At 36.5% G+C, this 19,676-nt stretch overlaps 4 protein-coding genes across 6 annotated transcripts; 2 read left to right on the top strand and 2 right to left on the bottom strand.

Annotated features, from left to right (window-relative positions):
• Nucleotides 1–4,649: 4,649 nt before the first annotated feature.
• LOC110654370 (NADH dehydrogenase [ubiquinone] 1 beta subcomplex subunit 2) lies at nucleotides 4,650–6,562 on the top strand. 3 transcript variants are annotated; one of them, XM_021810332.2, is made up of 4 exons: nucleotides 4,650–4,859; nucleotides 5,488–5,533; nucleotides 5,617–5,667; nucleotides 6,361–6,562. In XM_021810332.2, the coding sequence occupies exons 1-3, from the start codon at nucleotides 4,756–4,758 to the stop codon at nucleotides 5,665–5,667; spliced, it is 201 nt and encodes a 66-aa protein (XP_021666024.1). In that variant the 5' UTR covers nucleotides 4,650–4,755; the 3' UTR covers nucleotides 6,361–6,562. The 3 variants fall into 3 exon arrangements, with proteins under 3 accessions (XP_021666024.1, XP_057986740.1, XP_021666023.1); XM_058130757.1 differs by lacking the exon at nucleotides 6,361–6,562 and adding an exon at nucleotides 6,222–6,348; XM_021810331.2 differs by having other exon boundaries at nucleotides 4,659–4,859; nucleotides 6,383–6,562.
• A 1,061-nt stretch (nucleotides 6,563–7,623) lies between these two features.
• LOC110654311 (uncharacterized) lies at nucleotides 7,624–9,201 on the bottom strand. The gene has a single exon (XM_021810245.2). It carries the CDS (start codon nucleotides 8,966–8,968, stop codon nucleotides 8,273–8,275), a length of 696 nt encoding a protein of 231 aa, XP_021665937.2. The 5' UTR covers nucleotides 8,969–9,201; the 3' UTR covers nucleotides 7,624–8,272.
• Nucleotides 9,202–13,345: 4,144 nt separating this feature from the next.
• LOC110654372 (uncharacterized) lies at nucleotides 13,346–14,274 on the bottom strand. Its single transcript, XM_021810335.2, has one exon. The coding sequence runs from the start codon at nucleotides 14,230–14,232 to the stop codon at nucleotides 13,381–13,383; it is 852 nt and encodes a 283-aa protein (XP_021666027.2). The 5' UTR covers nucleotides 14,233–14,274; the 3' UTR covers nucleotides 13,346–13,380.
• A 1,779-nt stretch (nucleotides 14,275–16,053) lies between these two features.
• Nucleotides 16,054–19,455, top strand: LOC110654371 (ATP-dependent zinc metalloprotease FTSH, chloroplastic). The gene is made up of 5 exons (XM_021810333.2): nucleotides 16,054–17,569; nucleotides 18,074–18,320; nucleotides 18,415–18,598; nucleotides 18,777–18,948; nucleotides 19,067–19,455. Exons 1-5 carry the CDS (start codon nucleotides 16,250–16,252, stop codon nucleotides 19,286–19,288), a joined length of 2,145 nt encoding a protein of 714 aa, XP_021666025.2. The 5' UTR covers nucleotides 16,054–16,249; the 3' UTR covers nucleotides 19,289–19,455.
• Nucleotides 19,456–19,676: the final 221 nt, after the last annotated feature.

Genomic DNA, 19,676 nt, shown 5'->3' with positions numbered 1-19,676 from the left:
ACTTCATGAAGCCCACATCTTTTCAAAGTTTGATCTCAAAGCTTATTTTTGGCAACTGGGTATTGAACCCACGGACAGGCCCAATACTGCATTCTGCATTCCCACAACTCAATACCAATGGACTATTCTCCCTTTTAGCCTAAAGACAGCACCTTCTGTTTTCCAAAAAGCCATGACAAAAATATTTGAGCCCATACTCCACAATGCCCTTATATACATTGATGACATCCTACTATTCTCAAAAGATGTCACGGCTCATAAAGCACTCCTGACCACTTTTCAATCTATAGTGGACTCTTATGGCATAATGTTGTCTGAAAAAAAAAAGTTCATTGGCACAATCTGATATTGATTTCCTTAGAATGCGATTCAAAGATGGAAAGTACCAACCAGGGCCACACATTGCAGAAAAATTGTTAAAGTTTCCTGACAAAGACTTGTCGATAAAATAGATACAGTAATTCCTAGGCATTGTTAATTACATCAGAAAGTTTATTCCTCATGTCGCCACTCACACCTGTAAGTTTTCAAAGATGCTCAAGAAGACTACACCTCCTTGGGGAAAGGAACAAACAGAGGCAGTCAAGGCTCTTAAAGCAGTGGCTTCAAATCTGCCACCACTTAAAATTCCCAGTACAGGACATTGCATGCTCCAAACTGATGCCAGTGACACTCACTGGGGTGCTGTCCTTATTGAAGAAATTCAAGGAGAAAAATACATCTGTGGACATGCTAGTGGTGAATTCCTGGACTCCCAAAAGCATTATCACTCGGTGTGTAAAAGAAATCATGGCTGTTAAGAATGGTATCAAAAAGTTCGAGTTTCATCTCATTGGACACCATTTCACTGTAATCATGGACAGCTCATCCTTCCCAAAGATTCTATACTTCAATAATAAGTCAATTCTAGAACCACAACTGTTAAGGCTAAAGGACTGGTTCGCCATATATAAATTCACAGTCCAGTACATAAAGGGAAAGCACAATTTAATCCCAGACCTCCTGTCTAGACCCAGAGAACTTCACCTCATCAGATCACATTTTATATTCCCCTCAATCTTAATGGCTTCTTCATCCTCTCCAGATACCCCTGTTTTTCTCATCCCCACACCAGACAGTTTCCCTCTAGGTTGCTCTCCCAATCAACCCATCCCAAAAATAGCACAATTTGCAAAAGACCATTTGTTTCATTACTTGAGCGCTAGAAATACCTTGAGAGGATTGCTCCCCTCTTCCTCTCTCTTCATCCCTAACAATCCTCTTTTAACTTGCTTCAGCATTCATCCTGACAAATACCTTATTCTCGAAGAACTATGGCTCCTATGGTGTATGGTCACTTTGTACTCTACGGGTATAGAGTTTCCTCTCTTGGCACTTCATCAATATACGCTCAATAACACAAACATGACCCTCTTGTTTAGGTTTCTTGAATGGTTTAAGCCCATCTCTGCATGGCAATACAGCCTGGAACGACTCATAGAGGTCCATGGAATTGAAGAAAGGCCCATCAGAACTCAGCCCACTATCAGGACCATGTTTATCATGCACATGCCATTTTCTAGAAGGCCTGATGGACTCCTTTGGTCTCAAAATTCTGAATATGAGTGGAGAACATATGATGACTCGATTTTAGAAAAAGTTACTATGGGACCACTAAGGAGACAGCTGGCTGAGCATCTCTGTGAGATAAATAATTACCAGCCCTTGGCTCTCCCTCATGTGAACTGTACGTCCCTTGGACCCATCCGAGCACTTGAAGATGAACCCATAGATTAGTCTAATCCAATCTGGCAAGATTTCCAAAACCCAATGGACATTGAAGCCCGTGAAGCCATCGAGAATGCTGACACACCTTCCCCAACAGAACATGGACAATGGCCTAAGGACTTTTTTGGAATCGATGACTCAGATGACTCTGACTACCAGACCCTCAACCTGTCAACAACTCCATAATTAAAGTGTCAGCCTGTCAGCCATATTATGTAATAAGTGTATCTTTTACTTTGAGTGTGTATCTTTTGCTTTTAAGTGTCGGTAGCAGGTTGTACCTGATTGCCTGTAAAAGTTAGAGTCTCCAAGTCTATATAAGGAGACTCTCAGTTCAGTTGTAATCAAGTTTTTCCAAGCTTTCTCTGAAATAAAAACCTCTCAGTTTTCATCTATGGCTTTCTAATTCTTCCTTCTTTCTCCTGAAAACCCTAGAAGGTGTTATAATTATGTAATCAGAGATACGTATGCTCTACACTTGCCTCGTTAGAGGATCCTGTGTATCAGAAATATCTTTGTTGTGATATTAGATGCGACGGTCCCGTTATCATACATATAATGTTACAAAAGAGCACAGCCAGGAAGTACCTATGGAAGGGAAGAGGCATAGCATGAGTAAGTTATACGTATGGTAAGGGCTCCCGGCCTATCTTGGTATCAGAGCCTGGTTATACAAGTATTATACATACTTTAAAGGTAAAGTAAGGAGATTTTGTCTCAAATATGTCTTGTCAAACTCCTACTCCTTCTACCTAAATAGTTATACAACACCTAACTCCTTCTGAAATTGTGAACCTTACTTCTTCTCTTTCTTTCTCTTCTCCTCTTAGAAGAACTCTTTCTTCTCGCATTGATAACCTTGTAGAAATAGCCACTTTACCTGAAGATGCCTAGGTTGGGGAATCTCTTCTTCCTCTTCTCAGTCCCTATAATATCTACAGACGTTATGGTTCTCTCACCATAAGCATCAGATCTCTCATTTTTTCCAAAAGATCTCTCTCTAAAGAATATGTCCAAGCTTCCCGGATGGACCAATGTTCCCTCCAAAGCTCCTCTGCTGAACAATATGTTACTCTGGAAATCCCTTCTCCGTTGATTCCCAAATGGAGGCAAGAAGGGTGTTCTCATTTACACTTTGGGGCAGTAAAACTTATCCTCAGTCTTTATGGAAGACGTGGACTCCCAGTAACTGTTAGAGTGTCACTCCTTGACACTAGATTCCTCCAGTATGAACATGCAGTCATTGGAACGTGTCTTACCACTCTCCATGCTGGAAGTGTGGTATTGACATTTTTTCTCAATTATAATCTATCCCTGCGAGATCCTCATCTCTGCACCGCTCTAAAGGTACAAGTCCAGATCACGGGAGCAGAACAAGTGACATCATCAATGATGGCCACTTTGCATCATCAAATTATTTACAGGCTATAAGATCATACAGTAAATCTGTCACAGCCTTTTGTTTCAAATGATGCCTTACTGGTACTAACAGACACTGAGACTACTCCAACAATAGTTCAAATACCTAGGCAGCTACCTAAAGGTGAGCTTAAGCAGCTCATTCTAAAGACCTGGCTAACCAACTATGAAAAACTCCATGCAACCTCCCAACCAATTCAAATCACTGAGTGTTCCTTCAGAAGAAATACCGATGGAACGGTACAAACTACCTTCCAGCCAGCCAGGCACTCCTCAGGTTCCTTACCTGTGTTTCAGACCATGATGGTCCAACCATTAAAGAAGGAGCAAAAGCATTATTCTATCAGGGCAGTAACACCTGACAACCACTACGTTTATCCCATGAGGATAGATAGACATTATTCCTGGGATCTTCCAGGATCTGGCATGTGTGACCCAGATTGTGACTGTTGTGACAATTATTGGGAAAATGAGTATGACCATCCTCTGTCAAACAAAAATTGGAAGAAACTTACCAAGCACTCCAGAGCTTCTTGTAAATCTCCTCAAATTCTCAAAGAAGATTATCCTGACAATAGTCCATGGATAGGCATCCATGAAGAAACTAAGCAAAAGAATCCTCTCCCAATTTATGAAATTGCCCTGGAGATTATCAGAAAAGAAGGACGACCTTGTCCTCCTCCTCCTGCTCCACCTCTTGTATTGCCTTTAGTGCAACCATGCATGATGTTTTACCCTATCTTATATGAAGCAGATTTTCCCCCGCTAGCCCAGCAGATGGATCAGCAGACCAAGATATCCAAAAGACCCTTTATCCACTCAACCAAAGTTGACACTGAAAGTCAGACAACCCCAATCACCCAAGCTGAGGAAGTACCTATGGAAGGGAAGAGGCATAGCATGAGTAAGTTATATGTATGATAAGAGCTAAATTTTAGTTATTTTACAAATAATTTAATTGATTTATTACTTATTGATATAGCAATGATTCATTAATTTTGTGCAGTGTTTGGCTAGTTTTTATAAGGCTATAGATATTTAAAATTTTTAATAATTACGCATTTAATTAAAATACTTGCAAATTGTTATAAGTAAATAAGACCGTTGATAAAAATAATTTATAAATATATTTATTATTAAAATTATTAAAAAATATTAAATGAAATATATAATAAAATTTTAAATATTAAATGAGTGAAATATAATAAAATATTTAATTAAATTAAATAAATCTTATAAATATCAAAATAAAAAAATAGTCCCAACTCAATTTTTTTTTTTTTTATAGTTTGTAAACTTAAAAAATATTATAAATAAAATTATTAAGCTGATCTTAAAACACGTGAGAGTCAGGTTTTCCAATTTTTTTAGATCGCGGATCCAAAGGTGAGGCCACTGGCCCAATCACAGTGGCCCAGGCTTTAATCATTTGAAAACTACCGGTGCTTGGCCCAGTTTTGGAGCAAGGACGGGATCAGCTGCGGTACGTAGAGAAATTACTCCGTCGAAACAAAGAGCTTACCTCATAGGCCGTTCGATCATTTTTGTATTGGGTTTTCGCGTAGAGGGATGGCAGGAGGACATGGAGAGGGCTACACTTACAAGGGCTTGACTTTGCATCAGCCAAAGCGATGGCATACTGTTACAGGGAAGGGCTTGTGTGCTGTCATGTGGTGAGTTCTTAACCATCATATCTCTCCCTCTCCAACACCTAACGATTCATCAATCTGTATTATCTATCATTTGGGCGCTCTATGTTTGGTTCCTGATCTGATTGATTTACCTCGTTGAGTTTGGTATGAGCTATTTTGTTGAATTAATGGTCTCTATCACTAAACTTCCGTATCAGGTTCACAAAAAAATGAAACATAACTTTTGAACATCCAAGCAACGCTAAAATTAATTTACACCTCTAGCTAGAAATTTGTGCTAGTTTGTAATCTTCTATTTATTTCCTAGAAAATGTGTGCTTCTCCTCTTGTCGAGAAAAGAAAATGTAGAGATTGAAAGGACTTGTTTAGGGGTGAAATTAACCAGTTAGAATGGGAAATTTAATTGAAACAGTGATTATAGCTCTATTAAATTCAAGAAAAACATTAGAAATTCAAGTAACTTACCCAGCAGGTGCGTGGTGCTAAATGAATGTGTTAAAATTGAAATTGGATTCCAAAGGGCCTCTAGGCATATTAACTTCATCCCAGCAGTAGCTTTGTACATCTTTATTCTCCATTTAACTTAATATGCATAATTTCTCATGTTGCTAATGAACTTAACGAAACTTGTCTTGATCTTTTGTTTCAGGTTTTGGGTCCTGTACAGGGCTAAGCAAGATGGTCCTGTAGTATTGGTGAGAATTGATTATGTAGTCGAGCCTTTTAATAATTGATTTGCTTTCTACACTAAAATTCACATGTGTGCTCTGTTTTCTAGGGCTGGAGGCATCCTTGGGAAGGCCATGATGACCATGGCCATGAACACTAGGTACTTTTTCTTGCTACTATTAGATAAATGACATCATGCATAACTGTAGCTACTTTTTTTAATAGATGTGAGTGTGGTGTAGTTCAAAGAATGAGGCTGGAATTGGATGAGCTAGTTGGGTCTTTCCAAACATATTTTTGTGATATATATTTTTTAGGTCATACATGTTAATCATGATTCAATATATAGGTAAAATTGTAATTTGTCTAAAATGCAAAATATTTTTATATGTGGAGAAGGGACTTTAATCACTGTATTTGGGTTTATTCCCATCATAGAAAATTGTCTTCCAAGTCCATTTGCAAATCTAAGATTTGGCATTGATGGTAAAATGCTCTACTTATTGGGTTGATTTAATGAGGTTGTTTAAGCCTCCTTAAACATGCTTTTAGATGGTGAGGGTTAGTGTTTGTATGATATTGATCAGAGAAGAAAGCCTTCTCATAGGCTTTTTCAAATATTGTCATTGTCCTGATGTCATATTCTGTTCAAGCCTTAGCTGAGGACTTGCATTATAAATTCCCGGCGATCTGACTTGGTTTGTTGGCCAACAGTTATCCTTTTTCATGGCTTTTTCTTGTTGGTGTGTGACAATGAACGGCTATGAGTTTGTGAAAGAATGTTCCAGCATCATCAACTTAGAGTTTTGTTTCAACAATTTGTTTTGAATGAAAAATGTAATGGAGTTATCAGGCGTTTATTTTTATGATTGCAGAAATTGCATGGAGAGCCACAGATGAAAGCATAAATGTTTTGCTGGTTGGTCATAGGCACTGAATGTTATTTGGACAGCTTTGGTTAGTTCTTCTATTCAATAAAGTGCTTGTCAACGAGACATTGTCATAGGTTTAATGTGATGAATAAAACAACATTCGAATGTGTTAGATTGTCAGAATGGGTTTTTCCAGGGTGTGGTGGGGGGGTGGGGAGGGAAAGGGGAGGGGTGTGGGGGGCCAGGGTGAATGGAGGTCATATTTTAAAATTAATTAATTCATGCAGTTTGTGTTTGATCAATAGATTACGGAAATCTAACGTAGAATAATTATATATTAGTCTAAAAGGATGACATGTCTGTATTAACTTGAATCACGCGGACATGGGGATTGCCTTTGTTTTGCTTTTGTTCTCGAACCTATCTGGTTTTAATTGGTTCAAGTTGGGCTATAGCATTATGATTGTTGGGAATCCAATTAGCACAATTGGCTGGTTGGATTAGAGTTTTCTTTTAAAAATCTTTGTGTGAAGAAATACATTCAAGTAAACACCTGCACAAGATTAGGGATGTCAATAGTAAAGTTTTCGCGAGTATTCAATTCGATTGAGATTCGATTGAATTTTAATAGAACAGATTTGATTTTAATGGTATGTAATTGGATTTGAGATGAGTTTAGGTTTAAAGAATAATACTCATGACGAGTTTGAATTTTATATGTAGAATATCTGTTACTTGAAATAGTTTATATAAATATTTAATTAAATATAAAATATATTTTTTTATAATAATTCTTATAAATTTTATTTTAAATAAAAATAAATTTAGATATATTATAGAATTATTAATTTTTTATAATAAAAGCAATTTTTATGTAAATTATTAATTTAAATGAATAAAATTAAACAGATTTTAAAAATATTAATCGGATTTAAATTTAAATAATGTGATTACTTTAACTCTACCCCTCTCCGTTGCCGTGCTTACACAAGATTCTTGTCTTGAGATGAAAGGAATACTGCTGCGAGAAATTTTATGTTAGAGTTGATACGAAGCTTCTTTCTCCAGCAGCTCGACCCCAAAAACCATTCCCTTGAAACAATAAACAAGAATAATGAAAACAAGCGGGAAAAAATGCAACGAAAAATCCTTGGGGTATAATTAGATGTGCTCTCTTATTTAGAAATCTTAAGCTTTTAATATATAGGAAGCTTAAGCTTTTAAATTTTATTATACATTAGAAACACCTACTAGATTTGAATTAAGTAATAATATATGGAAAATTCTTATTTAAATCTGATTTTCTTATACAATGACATATCATGAAAAATGAAAATATCAATTTCTGACTGAATTTTTTTTAGGGGAGATTTTTTTTTATTGATTTTCATGACATTTGCATATTAAATTGATTTCCTCAAAATCATCAGGATGATATATTCGATTTATAATGCATTTATTGCCATAAATTTTTAAAAGTAATGGCATATACTAACACACACGCAGTGAATTTTCTAATAAATCAATACTTTTGGGCAATTTTCCCCTTGATAATTAGAGGTAAGTTACATAATGCTTCGAGAATTAATAAACACAAATGATACCTTGATATTTTATTAGAAATAATAAATACAATAAAATTGGCTAAACATGATAAAAATTAAATTAATGAGAATGAAAAGTTATGTCAAATTAACTTAATTAATTTTTAGGGAGCAGTGAGTGATCACCCTTGGCAAAGCAATGCCTTGTAATAATGAAAACATATATTTTATTAGAAAGAATAAATACAATATCAGTCTAAGTTATGGAGATTCGAACTCATGAATTTGATTAAGCTCTACAGTACTATTGAACTAAAGTTGATTGATGAAAACTTAGGCTTTTTATATCCTAATTGGTAAGTATATTAAGAAGCGAAGACCTAGTCTGGATCAAACGTCTAAAGATGCAATCTAATTCCGCTTCAAGATCCTCAATCGCAATCTCCACTGCCTCTAGTCTCTTCTTTGCACTTTGAAGTGCGGTTTCGTCACAAATTTCATAGAGCTTCCTGCCACCTGAGCTAAAGAACTTGGACCTGAAAGACCCTTTTGTCGATTTCTGATCCAACCATGGTATGGAAATGAGAGACAATAAGGACTCAACAGTGGAGATGGTGATCACTAGCACTTCTTTAAGTACTTCCACAACAACAGTGAGTTTGTGATCCGTGGTTGAGATATCTGAAGTTACAACTGGTGATTTGTTCTTCATTCCCTTCAGTGACCGAAGACATTTCAATGTCGCTTTTTTTAGCTTCTTTCTATAGTGATTATAGGCAGCAATCTTGGCATTAATATTTAGCTGGTGGCTAAAAATTTTCCTGCGCAAAGTGAATTGTACGTCTAGAAGATGTTCTTTGACGAGCAAAAGAACATCCTTAGAAATGCTACAGACGTCCAACATTGTTAGAGATGCCTCGGAGACTTGATGAACCCAAATTTCTTGCTTTTGGTGGACAAGAACTTGTTGAATTTCTGGGGAGTGGAGGAGGTCGTTAGCAGAGTTGTGCAAATTTCTGAGAGCGTTGAAATTAGGGAATGACATTCTTTTTTGGGTTGAAGAATTCTGAAGAACTAGGGTCTTATTTAGGAGGGGTACGTAATAGGCAGTAGAGGCTAGGACTAACTAGTGGATTTTATAGAAGAAAGGAAAAACGATTATGTACACATGAAACGTACAAAACTTATAGAAAATTATCAGACAGCTTATCCTGATTCAGATCTCAGATCTTTTTCTGTAGGGATTTGGGACTTGTAACAGAGTAGCTATGGGACCAAATTAACATGTCCCAAGGAAGCTTCCATTTGAAGAGGAGGCAATGAAGTTGTTAACAAGTAAAGATATTGCTGTTGACAATTTAGACTGATATTGTAAGGAATGCATAAATGCACGAGCGGTGGAGGTGCCAGCCAGCTGCCTGTGTTTAATTAATTGCTAAATTCCCGACAAAATGCGGAGAAGTAGAACCTTATATACATATAAAACAACATTTTTTTTCTGCAAGGTATGTAATGTAGGATGGTTAACAACTGGAGATGCTTGTATTTTCTCTGGACACAACAAGAGATTTCAGACTAATTTCTGGTGTGGAACTTGCAAGAAATTCCTGTGAAGGTTCCTAGATATTAGTATCACTGAGTATGCTTGCTATAAGGGGAATGCAGGATCTTAATTAAAACACCTATGGTAATTTAAACTCATAAAATTCTCATTTAACAAGTTAATACCAAATTCAACATAGCTCGGTTCAAAAAAAAAAAAAAAAAAAAAAGTGGACACATATATATAGCTCCTTGTGTTTGAATTTCTTGGTGCTAAAGAAATAAAGACAAAAAATACAAGGTCTTACAACTGGCAGAAAGATGGAGAAAAAAAAAATGGTTTTACCACGCGCGTACGCTTGACCACCGTCCTGATTTTCGGACCGTAATTGACATAATCCTGAATTAGATTTCTGAATCTCGATTTTTAATAATTTTGATTCTTAACGATTTAGATTATAAATTATTTATTATTATTTGATCTAAATTCTTATTAAAAATAAAGGAATCGTAATATTTATATGATCAGTTTAAATTAATTAATCAATGGAGCATGAAAATGTACTTATTCTTTTATTGAAATTTAATTGTCTAAACTCTTTTGTGATTGTTTATATTTATATTTTTTTTATAAAAAATTTTTGTCATACTTAAAGAATAAATTGCTATTTTAAAAAAAAAAATAAATTTAAATAGGTAATTTAATTTAAGTGTAAATCAAACCTTAGCCGGGACTACTATAAAGTAATTGTGTCATTACAGAGTTCTACTTTGGTTACCCCACCAATTAAATGCACCAAGCAATCATTGCATGCTTATCACTTCATTGCTGCCCCCTTTGAAATTTTGCAACTTGTGAGAAGGTGGTGATTGTTTGCAACGTTTTGCTGGCTTCCAAAGAAACACCCATACTGTGTTGAAAACCTCCACCAAACTGTCGAACTATCGCTAAGATGAGAGGTGATACTAAGGGACAGGATACCCTATAATTTTAAGTAAGAGGCAAGAGGTGAGATGATGACTTTTTAAAGTGAGGCATCATAACTTATATATATATATATATATATATATATATATATATATATATATATATATAACATAAAATATCATTCTTTTAATTATTTTAATGAATAATTTATAAAAAAAAAAAAATTAGTTTAATAAGTAAAAAAGTATATTGTATTACCCTCATAACCCATTTTAAAAAAAAGATTAACTTAATTTTTTTATATCTATTAATTATTAAGATTATTTTTAGGTCAATTTAAGTGTATTAAAACTAAAATTTCTCCACAGATAATTTTTAAGTGATACTGTCCATAAATTAATATGATGTATTAAAGATTTTTTAAATAATTTTAAAATATTTAAAATAAAATTAAATCTTAACTAATAAAATAAATCTCACATTTTTATTAACTTAGTTACTTCTATTGAGTTAATTTAATAATATATATCAATTTTGAATTTTTTTTATAAATAAAAAAATTTAAAGAAAAGGTTTCTCTAAAAGTCAAGTCCACGCCTTTTTTAAGGAGCTTAAAAATAGCAGGCGCCTACCCATGACCTTGGCCTACTTCGACGGTCAACGAAACGTACTTCATGCACCAGGTTGCGGATGATTTGTCATTTTGGGCAATCATCGCATGAAACCACCCGCCTAAAATGCACACAAATTTTTCCACTTAAATTCAATTTATTACAAATTTAAAATATAAAATATATAATATTATTTATTTATTAAATAAATAAATCGTATATATATACCCTTTAAATCCATAATAAATTGAAATTAAACAAAAACTTTTCCACATCCACACATAAAAAAGATAAAGAGACATTTACGCTACATTAATCAAACTCCTTACCCAAGACATGGTTCAGAGCTGATTTAGAATCAAAACTAAAAATCAATTAAAGTTGAATTTTATATATAATATTAAATTAAATTAAAATTAATTGATTTAATTTTAGATTAAATCAATTGTTGATAAAAAAATTTTTAAATTTAACTATTAAATTTAATTAAAGTTTGAATCAAATCAAATTAAAATTAAAATAAAATTGAGGGAAATTATAAAGAGCGGATTTTGATCCCAAAATCTCTAAACGAAAACTATCAGTAGAGACTCAGATTCGGCCTTTGCCACCCCTACAGCATTTTTTCCTTGAGGACGTACACGTTGTGGATCAAAACCAAGTTCAAGCTTCAAACTTCCAACTAATAAAGGAAAAAGTAATATAATATATAGTAAGGGAAAGAAGGCAAGCCAAATTAGTTTAACTTCTGCTTGCTTCAAGTAACCAAAGCAGCATCTAACTTCTCCACGTGGTTCACATTTCTTCGCTATTCTCACTATAGGAAACAAGCTTGGATGGATCAACTTGGAGACCAAAAGACCGCCTACTGCTCGTCTTTGATCGTGCTTTTGTCCGTGATTGCCAGGTTGCACTTCTGCGTTCTCTTCAGATTGTTGATCGATCTTCTTTTTGGAGACGATATTAATTCTCATTTTCTAGGCTGAATTCCAGAATGTTTCTTCTACGGAGCGATGATTCAATATATTGCATACAACAATTCGCCTGAGAAAAGGCATCCCTGGTGGTGCTTCAGATATCCAACAATCTGAGAAATGTATCCCCGATTCCTTCTGCAAAGTTTTCATTCTGTTCGCGAGAGACCTTTTTGAGCAAGTCAGATTGGAAGCAGAGCATCTACAGACTCGTACAAGCCCTTTAGACCAGTCAATATTGCGGAATATGTTGCTTCCGAGTCTCTCAATTTACACAATTCGTGCAGGTCTATCTTGCAAGAATAGTGATCTCTAATAATGAATATACAAAATGTACATGCATGCTACTGCTGCTTTCCATGTCCCGCACCCAACTATGAAATGATAATTAAAATTATAGTAGATTAATAATGGTTCAATGAGTTTAGCTCGATGTATTTGGTTTCTAATAATTGTCCAAATCTCAATAATTGATCATTATTGAGAACAAGTGAAATTGTTAAAATAACCAAACAGATCTAAACATAGTTTAGGAAAAAAGAAAAAACACAAAATTTATCGTAGTTCAAAGCAAAGTACACATTTATAAGTAAGCACAAGTAAAAGTATTAAATTATAATAATTTTAATCCCAATAAGTCTATTCTCACACTCTACCATGTTTATATTGATCCATTTTGTAAAGGTGTTAGTCCATCCTTCCATTACTATAGAAAATATTTCATTTAGATTGCACCAAAATTTTTTGAAATGAATCATAATTTGAGCCCAATTAAAAACATATGTAAATACAAGCTATATCATAAAAGAAATCATAATTTAATAGTCTTGGTAGCATTAAGCTGTTAATTGATCCCTCTTGTTTTAACGTGGGATTATGAAGCCACCATTGAATACAACTCCGTATCTTGATATATTATAATGTTTATGGCAAGTGGAAACTTGGCATTCTGGTACTCAAATTAAAAACTGATGCTGGCGGTAAGAATGCACAGCAGTATCTATTTTTAACTATCCTCTACAATTCCCACATGTTAGTTGAATAATTTTTACATTTAATCTTGAATCCGAAAAAATCTTAGATTTAATCTTGTAAAAGTAGAATCTATCGCAAGATACCTAATGTGAAATTGGAATACTGGTCCTGATAAAGTTCTCGCAAAAAAGAGGACTTAGGAGATCATCCTTTGTGGAGTATTAGAATTCCAAGACAAAGGAAGTCTACGAGAGAGAGAGACACACACACATACACAATGAAATTTGATTTGAGGCCAAAGTTTTTGTTTTGCGTTATATTCTTTTTGATTGATAATGTGTATGTACATCCATATATATTTACAACCACAGAAAATTTGTGATGTGTACAAACTTATAGATGCTAATGGACCAAAGAGGAGAGGGATTTAGTAGTTGGACATGTTGAGGAGAGAAACTCTGCTTTTCAATAATCGCCTATAAATGCACTCCAATTCCTCCTCTGTTTGCTGAATAGTAGAATCCAGTGCTTCTAGTCCCTTCAACACATTTTGCATTTCTACAAGGCTGGTGGACGTCTTGCCAATCAGATTAAGCAATTCTACATCCATATTCTCAACTTCACTGGCATAAGCTTGAGCTTGGCATGGAATTTGCCTGGATAGCAGTAATTTTGACACTATTGACCATCCAGCATATCTTGATCTTGCCTTAGATAGGGAAACAAAAGATAGAAGGGATTGAAACACCATGAGGCTGATTTCTTCAACCTCTTTTAGCATGCTAACCACAACAACCAAGTCTGAGTCCTTATTCAAGGACAATGCTATGCACTTCTTTTCCATTCTCTTCAAATTTCCACTACACTTGGAAATCACTTTACTCAATCTCTTCCTAGAGTTCGTATATGCTTGAACTTCATTTTCAATGCTGGATTCTGCAGCCCTTTTCCTCCTGAGGGAAGATTCAAGCTCCTGCACGCATTCCTTCATTTGAGAGAAAACATCCCTGGTGGTGCCACACACATCCAGGAGCCTAAGAGATCCATCAAGCATTTCCTCTAAACATTTATCTTGATGCTCATGGGAGAGAGCCTGTTGGGTGACGGGTAATTGAAACAAATCATCAACCCTCTCATACAAATCCTTGAGGGCACCTAATTTGTTGAATATTGATCCTGATGGTGCTTTCAACCTGGTCAACTGCTCCTCAACACTTGCAGCTAGAGGATGACTTTTGGAGGGTAAACTGCCGGAACGAAGATGGCAAGCGGCAGCCATTTTTTGTTTTAGCAAAATAGATCAGTTCTGAAGTGAAACAACTTGTTATTTGATGAAGCTATTCTGCTTAAACTCAATTAGACCTTGCATTTATATAGCAAAGGAATCGAGACACAGAATTCCACCCTACTCTATAACTTGCAATTATTTATCATTTCATGAGTTGGCAGCTCTTACAATGTTTCAATATGGTCGGATCTCAAAAATAGGTACACCATTAAAAAAATCCTAGTGGAAAAGAATATGAACATGCACGAGCGGAATGCCACCCAGAGACTACCCCCTACCATATAACTTGATCTGAATTGATAATGCAGATAGGTAAGTGGAATCTTGACAGCCTATCTTTCAATTTAAAACTCATACTGGCAGTGTGGTTTGATATTTGATTTAAAAAAAAAACAAGGGGTAATTAGCAACTTCAACTTTCACAATATTCCCAACGCCATTTGTATTAAGATTTGTTAGTACACGAGTTCATATTTCTTTTGGCGCTGCCAATAGAAGCAGAACCACTATTTGGTGTTTTTGCAGTCAAAGCCAGCTGGGCATAATTCAGGTCACCGGATTTGTCAAACTATGTGCCCTTTTGATTTGGCAGTTGGAAAGTCAAGTAGGATTTTCCTAGTTAACATGCGTTCATCTTCCTGGCACAAAGAAGCAATTAAACATAATGTTTATTTTCCTACTTAACATGTGTATTCTGTAAGCAACTGTTATTGATATATGCCCAGTGGGTGGAAGCCAGCAGAAACTTGGCAGCCTTTATGTTTTTTCAATCCATGGATTAGTTTGTCTAGCTTTGAACCCAAAAAAAAAAAAGAAAAAGAAGTTTGAACATTTTTTTTTGTTTCCATGTGAAGCTCAGAATTAATGAAATCAAAATTTTTATTAATCAATTGATGCAAGTGATGATTTGATGCCTGTTAGCCATTGTTGAAGCAAGATCCACCAACAAGGCTGAAGATGAAGGTGAATAAACATGTTAATTTTAATGAATAAGCAACATCTTTTTTATTTATTATTTTTTTTGATAAGCTGCTGATTTTATCAAGGAAAAGCAAAGAAAGGAAGAAGTTGAACCCAGACATAGACACTTACCGACAGGCAAATCCCCGCACACCATTCCTATTAAGAGCACCAACTTTCTCTCCAGTTGTTCATGCATCTACATCGACGGTGATAGGATTTTAGTCCTAAGAAATATGAAGACGAAAAAAGCCCACATTAAATTGAGTTTGATCCTAAGAAATATAGCTATTCCAATGTCCAATGCCTCACGCGCAGAAATGTTGCTTACATGCGTGGAGCAATCACAAAATCTGTGAAATTTCAGGCTTTCAGCTCGCAACAGTGGTGCAAACTGTGGAGAATACACAATGGGCTTGAAATTGCGACCACAGGCCTACAAAAAGGCTTATAGATTTTGGGCCACTTCTCTTCAGCTTTATCTTCATAGCCCAAGCCACGGCAGTTCAGGGGCTTACAGATACTGGTCTGACCTAACACTGGGCTAATCTCTGTCGGCTCTTGAAAAATGGATAAATTTGGGCCTTAGGCTTAGCTAATTTTCAAGAGGCTTCAAATTTAGCTATAGCTCTAGAAACTTCCCCAGTCGCATATTTTCCAATTTAAAAAAAAAAAAAATGGGAAAAAGGGTTCCCCTTGATCTGATTTATATGGTCAATTTGTAGCATAAAAATTCAAATGGAGATTTTAAATGATTGGAGGCTGCATTGTACACGTCCAAGCAACCCAAGCAACATCAACTTTATGGCGCGTGTGAAGACCAACTTATCTCTCAAATCAAAGTAAGCTTTTGCAGCACTTCCTTGTTACTGTTCACACCCCTCATGTAGCATACAACAAAAATAATACCGCATTGTGGCTTTCCTATCTCCACGTCAGCAATCCAACATTCCAGGGTTGGACCGTTGGAGCCCCAGAGCCGCAACCCAAAATTTCAAGGGATAATATATTAATATTTGGGAACCACTGAAGAAACAAAGAGCCAACCATGGCTTCAATCAGCAAGCCCTTACTTTCTTCAAACTTCTTTGGTTCTAAAATCCTTCTTTCTCCCCCAACTCCTAAAGCCGCTAAGTTATCATTTCCTTTCCCCTTCTTCTCTACAAGAATGTCTCAAATTGCTCAAGCTATCCTCAATAGAAAACAGCCCCTTTCAGATTCTTTGAAATCGATCCCTTCACAGGCCACTTTGGCTGCTTTGCTCTTATCTTCGCTAACACCACAAGCCTTGGCCTTAGACAACGCTACTCCACCCGCGCCACCACCTGTAATCGAATCCCAACCCACCAACACCCCTTCAAATACCTCTCCTTTCTCCCAAAACCTTCTCCTTACCGCCCCAAAACCTCAATCCCAATCCACCTCTGACCTCCCTGAAGGCAGTCAATGGCGATACAGCGAGTTCCTCAACGCGGTCAAGAAGGGCAAAGTCGAGAGAGTTCGTTTCAGCAAAGATGGTTCTGCCCTCCAGCTCACAGCTGTAGATGGCCGCCGAGCTACCGTCATTGTTCCTAATGACCCTGATCTTATCGACATTCTAGCTATGAATGGTGTGGATATCTCCGTCTCCGAGGGAGATTCCGGTAACGGGCTTTTCAATTTTATTGGAAATCTTTTATTCCCATTCCTCGCTTTCGCAGGATTGTTCCTTCTCTTCCGCCGGGCACAGGGAGGCCCTGGAGGACCCGGAGGATTAGGCGGGCCCATGGATTTCGGAAGATCGAAATCGAAATTCCAAGAAGTGCCGGAGACTGGTGTAACATTTGCGGATGTGGCAGGAGCAGACCAAGCAAAATTGGAACTTCAAGAGGTTGTAGATTTCTTGAAGAACCCAGATAAGTACACAGCTTTAGGAGCTAAAATTCCCAAAGGGTGTTTATTAGTTGGGCCACCTGGAACAGGGAAGACCCTGTTGGCTAGAGCAGTTGCTGGAGAGGCAGGAGTGCCATTTTTCTCTTGCGCGGCATCGGAGTTTGTGGAGTTGTTCGTGGGAGTTGGGGCATCAAGAGTGAGAGATTTGTTTGAGAAAGCCAAGGCGAAGGCTCCGTGCATTGTATTTATTGATGAGATTGATGCCGTGGGAAGGCAGAGAGGAGCGGGGCTTGGAGGTGGAAATGATGAGAGAGAGCAAACAATTAATCAGTTGTTGACTGAAATGGATGGGTTTTCGGGCAATTCGGGTGTTATAGTGTTAGCTGCCACTAATAGACCTGATGTTCTTGATTCGGCTTTGTTAAGACCTGGGAGGTTTGATAGACAGGTTACCGTGGACAGGCCTGATGTTGCTGGTAGAGTGAAGATACTTCAGGTTTGCACCTCTTTACAACCCTTTCTTCATTTTCTTTCATTTTCTTTATTTGTTTCTGTTCGATGAAAGTACCAAGTTGGATTAATTGACGCAACTAAATTATCAAATGCTAGTATAGAAGGTAATGACTAATGAGTCTGCCGCCTTAGAAAGGAAAACGAGAGGAGTTATAAGCAGAATTGTATCGTTCAAGTTAATGTTTGTGTCTCAATGTGATTTTACACCCCCATCATGTTACTGTGGTCACAGTTTGTAAGGTACAGAGTAGATAGCTTATCCTCATATTTCTATAACCCCTGCCGGCTGCTGCATGTCAATATTCATCATGTTTGATCTGATTTTGTGCTTGGCCCCTGATAATTAGCAGTTAAAAGGCTGCATTTGACACGTCTGTTTTTGGAGAAAACTGCTTTATGTTTTGAATTAATAGAGTTGGATGTGTTTTAGAAATCTTGCTTTTATTTGACCTTTGCTTGTTCAACTTGTAACATTTGTAAATGACAGGTTCACTCTAGAGGAAAGGCTCTTGCAAAAGATGTGGACTTTGAAAAGATTGCCCGGAGAACCCCAGGATTCACTGGAGCTGATTTGCAGAATCTGATGAATGAAGCTGCCATACTCGCAGCTAGGCGTGACCTTAAAGAAATAAGCAAAGATGAGATATCTGATGCTCTAGAGAGGATCATTGCTGGGCCAGAGAAGAAAAATGCTGTTGTCTCAGACGAGAAGAAAAAATTAGTTGCCTATCATGGTATACAAATATGAATGTTTTGTTTTCCTTCAGTTGCTTGCTATTTTATATATTTTCAAGAAGCTAATTGTGTTTGTTGCTCTCCGATCTGCAGAGGCTGGGCATGCTTTGGTTGGTGCACTGATGCCTGAATATGATCCTGTAGCCAAGATATCCATCATTCCTCGTGGTCAAGCTGGTGGTCTTACATTTTTTGCTCCTAGTGAGGAGAGGCTTGAGTCTGGATTGTACAGCAGAAGCTACTTGGAGAATCAGATGGCTGTTGCATTAGGTGGAAGGTTGGTTACGGAAACCTATCTTGTCTAATGCCTAGGAAAACATTGCAGGGCTTATTTGTATATTTACTGATATCCAAGTTGAAGTTTTTCTTGAAGAGTTCACAAAACCTTGTCAAATTCTCTTTTGGTATTTGCCTGTAATTTAACGGGCTTTCTTGCTTGAGCTGTCCAAATGCAGGGTTGCTGAGGAGGTGATCTTTGGTCAGGAAAATGTGACAACAGGAGCTTCAAATGACTTCATGCAAGTTTCACGGGTTGCAAGGCAGATGGTTGAGAGATTTGGTTTCAGCAAAAAGATTGGACAAGTTGCCATTGGTGGACCTGGTGGAAATCCTTTCTTGGGTCAACAGGTAGGAATTGTGTTTGGATCACGGCAGTTGCCTTTTCAATTCACTAGCCCTTGCTTATATCTTCAATTCTACATTATCTGTGAAGTAATTAAGACCTAACTTGTATGTATTTGATCAGATGTCATCCCAAAAGGACTACTCTATGGCCACTGCAGATGTAGTGGATGCAGAGGTAAGGGAACTGGTGGAGAAGGCATATTCAAGGGCCAAGCATGTCATCACAACTCACATTGACATTCTTCACAAGCTTGCTCAGCTGCTTATAGAGAAAGAAACTGTTGATGGAGAAGAGTTCATGAGTCTCTTCATTGATGGAAAAGCAGAATTATATGTCGCCTAATTTCACTTCTAGGCATCCATACGTTGTTGTATTATATCCTTCGCACCATCAAACACATAGCCTAACTAGTTAGTTACTTGTTGACCCAAGAAATGCTAGGGCTCAAGGAGGCATATGTATAGGCAAGATTCTAATACAAAACTTATGAATTTTTGGTCTTCTTATCAGGCTAAGACTTCCCATGTTAGTGGAGGATCAACATTTTGCCAAAAACCTATACCAAGGAATTTCATTTTTAAATATAATTATTTAAATAAAAAATTCTATTGAATAATCTAATTATGCAATTAAAAAATACATTTTAATTCTAAAATATCATAAAATATTAATTATGTGAATATATTAATTATCAAAATCTTGATCGTATAAGCTATTGGTTTCTTATCAT

This window comes from Hevea brasiliensis, chromosome 12, assembly GCF_030052815.1.
Source record: "Hevea brasiliensis isolate MT/VB/25A 57/8 chromosome 12, ASM3005281v1, whole genome shotgun sequence".
NCBI classification, from domain to species: Eukaryota; Viridiplantae; Streptophyta; class Magnoliopsida; order Malpighiales; family Euphorbiaceae; genus Hevea; species Hevea brasiliensis.
The sequence above is the reverse complement of the archived record's forward strand: the minus strand, read 5'-3'. Positions and strand labels throughout refer to the sequence as shown.

What these genes read in the sequence shown, in the direction of transcription:
- LOC110654370 (XM_021810332.2), top strand. Translation starts at nt 4,756, where the DNA reads ATGGCAGGAGGACATGGAGAGGGCTACACTTACAAGGGCTTGACTTTG. An exon ending in GGCTTGTGTGCTGTCATGTG is followed by an intron (nt 4,860 to 5,487) that starts GTGAGTTCTTAA and finishes CTTTTGTTTCAG; the next exon opens with GTTTTGGGTCCTGTACAGGG. An exon ending in AAGATGGTCCTGTAGTATTG is followed by an intron (nt 5,534 to 5,616) that starts GTGAGAATTGAT and finishes TCTGTTTTCTAG; the next exon opens with GGCTGGAGGCATCCTTGGGA.
- LOC110654311 (XM_021810245.2), bottom strand. Translation starts at nt 8,968, where the DNA reads ATGTCATTCCCTAATTTCAACGCTCTCAGAAATTTGCACAACTCTGCT.
- LOC110654372 (XM_021810335.2), bottom strand. Translation starts at nt 14,232, where the DNA reads ATGGCTGCCGCTTGCCATCTTCGTTCCGGCAGTTTACCCTCCAAAAGT.
- LOC110654371 (XM_021810333.2), top strand. Translation starts at nt 16,250, where the DNA reads ATGGCTTCAATCAGCAAGCCCTTACTTTCTTCAAACTTCTTTGGTTCT. An exon ending in GCTGTTGCATTAGGTGGAAG is followed by an intron (nt 18,599 to 18,776) that starts GTTGGTTACGGA and finishes GTCCAAATGCAG; the next exon opens with GGTTGCTGAGGAGGTGATCT. An exon ending in ATCCTTTCTTGGGTCAACAG is followed by an intron (nt 18,949 to 19,066) that starts GTAGGAATTGTG and finishes GTATTTGATCAG; the next exon opens with ATGTCATCCCAAAAGGACTA.